Source organism: Clupea harengus, chromosome 15 (assembly GCF_900700415.2).
Source record: "Clupea harengus chromosome 15, Ch_v2.0.2, whole genome shotgun sequence".
Lineage (NCBI taxonomy): Eukaryota > Metazoa > Chordata > Actinopteri > Clupeiformes > Clupeidae > Clupea > Clupea harengus.
The window spans coordinates 14,737,614-14,742,613 of record NC_045166.1 but is presented as its reverse complement, the minus strand read 5'-3'; the positions used below and the strand labels follow the sequence as shown (position 1 = coordinate 14,742,613).

Sequence of the window (5,000 nt, the reverse complement as noted above, 5' to 3'; positions counted from 1 at the left end):
ACACACACACAATCATCCCTCACAACCTACTGAATGGCATCACATTGCCAGTCTGTAATGCACATTTAATGCACTTATCACATGCATGTTGCCTGCTGCTAAAGCAAAAGTATGACTACATCACCCCTCTGTGGCACACTGTGGTATGTCAAGTCCAGCAAATTCACAAACACACACACCTTAGATCAGTGGTCACCAAACTTTTTTGGCCAAAGATCACAACCTCTGCCGTGGTGACAGGCAAGATCTACCTATTGAGGCGTTGAGAGAAAAAGACTGTCCAGACTCCAGACTGTACTTACAACTTAACTTTTTATTTAGCTTAATTGTAATTGAATGAAATTAAACACTTTGGTCCAGCTTTCAAATTGATGTGACCAAGGACACACTACATCACTAAAACACATTTCAGTGCAACATAAAAAGGAAAATATTTGTTAACCGCACACAATATGAACAAGAAAAAACACATTTGCAATGAGCAGGCTGGATATGAACTGCTTTATTTATCAACTGAAGTTACAACACAACACTGACTAGCTTTGTTTTCAGATCATTTGACAGTTGTTTTGAGGCCCCCATGTTGCCACTCTTCAGAGGAGAATCAAGGAGAAGCACATCTTGCAATTGGCTACCTTAGAAAGTTTTTCTAATGATTGAATGCACCTTTCTATGGAATTGAAGGCTTAAAAAGCTAATCAGACTAATTATGTGTTGCAATTATTCAGTATTGAGTAGTTACAGGTATTCAAATCATGAAAATGATTAGGGTGCCTAAATATTTGCACAGCCTATTTTTCACATTTGATTTCATTTCACACAATTAAATACTGCTACACTAAATATCTTTGTCTGGAAAACACCCCAGTACTCAGTGTTAACTAGAAAATGAATAATATACCACTGTGATCTTTTTTTGGTGAAGACAGTAAATTATCATGCAGCCTCAGAGGGGTGCCAAAACTTTTAATATGACAGTATGCGTGCATATTAATATTTCGAAAACCAACGCAGTAATTGGAATGAAGTGGGAGTGGCCGATAACTAACATAAAGGCAAAAGTACTCATGTAAAGTGTCACCTTTAACATTTATATTAATATTTAGAAACACTTTGCAGTGTTAAACGAGTCGTAGAAGTTAAAATAGACAAATATCTGCCTGGAAAACCGTTCGTTTGGGTAAGCTAATACATAACGTTAATCTATAAATAGACTTAGGATATTGTTTTTTTTAACAAACTGGCCGATAACCAACATAACAACGACATCCAAGAGAGCTCGAGGATGTTATGCACACAAGTTGAGCCTAGTTGCGAGCTGTCAGACGAGCTGTCAGAATGTTGGAAATCTCTCTACATTGGGCAGACATTCTGCAACTTTCCCCAATCCGACTGAACATGTTGAACTCTTCCGACAGTACCCGACAATGACCAACAAACACCAACTGCTGGCGCACGCTGACCCAACTGTTGGTGTTTGTTGACGTTTGTTGGAGAATGTTGCCGTTTGTCGGGGCAGTGTGCAAGCTGCTTAAGAAGGGGCATTTAGTGGGAAGGGCTAAATTTGTGAGAAATCGTTGGTGATTACGTTCGCATCAACTCTACGGACATCCTCGGATTTAAATAGCTGGCGTTCATTAATCAGGCGGAGATCTTTTCTGACGTTGGTCTTCCGAAGTCCGTAAGAAAACATTTCAGAAGACACTTCAGAAAATGCGATCGACGGGTTGGCGACCTCTGCCTTAGATCATCACCATTAATTTTCTATATGTCACAAAATATCTAGCAGGCTTATGTGCAGAATTTGATTGTGTTTGTATGTGTGTCTGTGTGAACCCTCAGGATGTCATCCAGGCAATCAGAGACACAGCATTTGTCTCGTCCGAGTACCCCATCATCCTGTCCTTTGAGAACCACTGCAGGTGAGCGCCCACTTAGTGGCATTACTGTGTAGGGTCAAAGGTCAAACACTGTGTCCACTTCTCATCATGCTCATCGGTCCAGTTCACTGTTCATGTAGCTGTATATAGCATGTGTGACAGAGTGCCGTTACAGTAGTTAAGTATGTACTGTTGAGTATGTACTCTTGAGTATATACTGTTGAGTATGTACTCTTGAGTATGTACTGTTGAGTATGTACTCTTGAGTATGTACTATGATCTCTGTGGTATTGTGGCCAGGGTGAAGTTTTGTTAACTTGTAAACCCTGGTGGGCTGACTGCCCCCTATCTTCCCCTATATATATATATATATATATATATATATATATATACTGTATATATATATATTATATTATATACTCTAAGTGCTTTATTGTCATTAGATTGTGTCTGTGTCTGTTTTGTTTTGTTTCTGTGCTGAGTTATTTACTCGTTAGACGTCATGACTAATGACCGCCAGGACTTGATTGTGGTACAGACGCTCCTCTAGTGTTTCCCGTGCCTTCCCATAATCCTCTATGTTCTGCCCCTTGCAGTAAACCCCAGCAGTTTAAGATGGCCAAGTACTGTGAGGAGATCTTTGGTGAACTTCTACTGAAGCAGCCCCTGGACGGATTCCCAGTACGCCACTTCTTCCCACTTCTCATCTACTGTAGGATGCTGCCGACATGTACTGTAGTTAGACAAACTGCAGTGTCTGTGTCAGATATGGTTTAGTAGTATGTAGTGTAGTATGTATAGTTGTGTAAACAACGAGTAGATCATGATAATGTAATCAAATGCTGAATATGACTTGAAATACGTAACCAAGGTGCCACTTGCACTACTGTATCTCTATGGTGAAACTGTACTTTAACTGTTTGTGTTCTGTTGCCATGGTGACGCTGGACGTTTTAAATGTGTGATGCGTGGCTGTTTTGACGCTGGACTGTTAACATGTGTCTGTGTGTGTGCGTGTGTGTGTGTGTGTGTGTGTGTTGACAGCTTGAAGCAGGCCGTCCTCTGCCCTCTCCCGCAGAACTCAAGATGAAAATCCTCATCAAGAACAAACGGCTCAAGCCAGAGGTGGAGCAGAGTACGTACAGCCAATCACAAATAATTTACAAATCCATACAGCCAATCACAAGTCACCTCAGGGCATCACCTTAATTTACATATTCATTCAGACATTGCTGGTATATTAATGCCATCAATCAGAATCTGCTTGTATATCCAAATAGCCAATCAGTTATTGATTACATATCACATGCGTATGTTGGAAATAACTAATGGCGGTGTCCTAATCTGTATACCTTGTGATGTCTGTTGTGTAGTGTATTTTTGATTAGATTGTTTTTCTTTCAAATGTGTGTGTACTTTGTTAAGGCCTGTATGGTTTATTTCTGGACTGTGTGTGTGTGTTTGACTGTGTGTGTGTGTGTGTGTGTGTGTGTGTGTTTGTGTGTGTGTGTGTGAGTAGAACAGCTGGAGTCCTTCAAAAAGCACATGGAGGCAGGAGAGTTAAACACTCAGGCTAATATCCTAGAAGACGAGAATGAGGAGGAGAGCGAAAACAGTAAGAGAAACACGCGCACTCACACACACTCACACACACTCACACAGAGAGAACACCCAGGCCAGCATCTTACAGGATGAGAGCCAAGTGGAGTGTGTGAGTGAAATCTACCACTGGTAGACCGCATTCATCAACATGAACACCACTATAAACTCATGGCTCTGGAGTCTGGGGGCCACAAACATGTGACCAGAGGACTGCAGGGGGGGGGGGGGCGGTCCTTGGGGGATGCTTTTAATCATACATTTTTAATCATATATCGAAATAAAAGCATTTAAATGTGTGTGTGTGTGTGTGTGTGTGTGTGTGTGTGTGTGTGTGTCGTAGCTGAAGGGAAAGAGGGGAACACGGAAGGGAAGACTCCCAACAACATCTCATCAGAGGAGCCCAGTGAGAAAAACACACAGGAGAACAGCATCAAGAAGGTACACACACACACACTTATACACACACACACACTTACATACACATACATACACACACACACACTTATATACACATACATACACACAGCCTTAAATACATATACGTACATACACACATACAAACTCACACACACACACACATACACATGCGCACACACACACACACTCACACACACACACACACACACACACATATATATACACAAACACACAAACACACACAGGCACTAGACACACCTATATTGAACACACACAAACATTGTGGATGAGACATTGGAAATGTTTGGGTACATTACTCTTGACCTGACTTACGACAGGTACCAGACGATGAGGTCACAGAGGTTTCCGAGGCGACGGACGCAACAGACTTGTCGGAGGCATCAGAACCCGACAACAACAAGAAGGTGATGAACAGAAGTCTCACAAACCCCACACACACACACACACACACACACACACACACACATATCAATACAGGTGACAACAAGGTGGAATAGACGAATCAGGCTGACATACACACTCTAACACCGACAGTATTGTGTGTCTGTGAGTGTGTATGTTTGTGCGTGAGAATGAGAGAGAGTGTACATGTGTGTGTGTGTGCATTTGTGCTCGTTGTGCGTGTGCGTGTGCGTGTGCGTGTGCGCGCGCGTGTGTGTGTGTGTGTGTGTGTGTGTCTGTCTCACTGCTGATCTCTGACCCCTCTCACTCCCAACAGGAGGGGGCTGAGGATGACGAGCAGGTCGAGCAGGCCGAGCAGGCCTTCATTGCCAATTACACATACGTGGGGGCCACCACCAACATCCACCCCTTCCTCTCCTCCATGGTCAACTACGCCCAGCCCGTCAAGTTCCAGAGCTTCGACTCGGCAGAAGGTGTGTGTGTGTGGTGTGGTGTGTGTGTGTGTGTGTGTGTGTGTGTGTGTGTGGTGTGGTGTGTGTGTGTGTGTGTGTGTGTGTGTGTGTGTGTGTGTGTGTGTGGTGCGTGGCCCTGATGCCCCGTACATGCATATGTGTGTGTAGCCCCTGGTAATCAGCACATGCGTCCTGACTGAATGCAGTAGCGTTCAATAGTGTTCCT

At 43.1% G+C, this 5,000-nt stretch overlaps 1 protein-coding gene across 4 annotated transcripts in view; it reads left to right on the top strand.

Annotated features, from left to right (window-relative positions):
* LOC105910660 (1-phosphatidylinositol 4,5-bisphosphate phosphodiesterase beta-4) overlaps window positions 1–5,000 on the top strand; it is an 88,553-nt gene that overhangs the window by 60,726 nt on the left and 22,827 nt on the right. For all 4 annotated transcript variants that reach the window (XM_031581354.2, XM_031581356.2, XM_031581355.2 and 1 more), the window contains 7 exons: window positions 1,843–1,922; window positions 2,477–2,561; window positions 2,925–3,015; window positions 3,400–3,495; window positions 3,823–3,920; window positions 4,238–4,324; window positions 4,639–4,795. In XM_031581354.2, coding sequence (XP_031437214.1) covers window positions 1,843–1,922; window positions 2,477–2,561; window positions 2,925–3,015; window positions 3,400–3,495; window positions 3,823–3,920; window positions 4,238–4,324; window positions 4,639–4,795 — 694 coding nt within the window. The remainder of the gene's footprint in view (window positions 1–1,842; window positions 1,923–2,476; window positions 2,562–2,924; window positions 3,016–3,399; window positions 3,496–3,822; window positions 3,921–4,237; window positions 4,325–4,638; window positions 4,796–5,000) is intronic.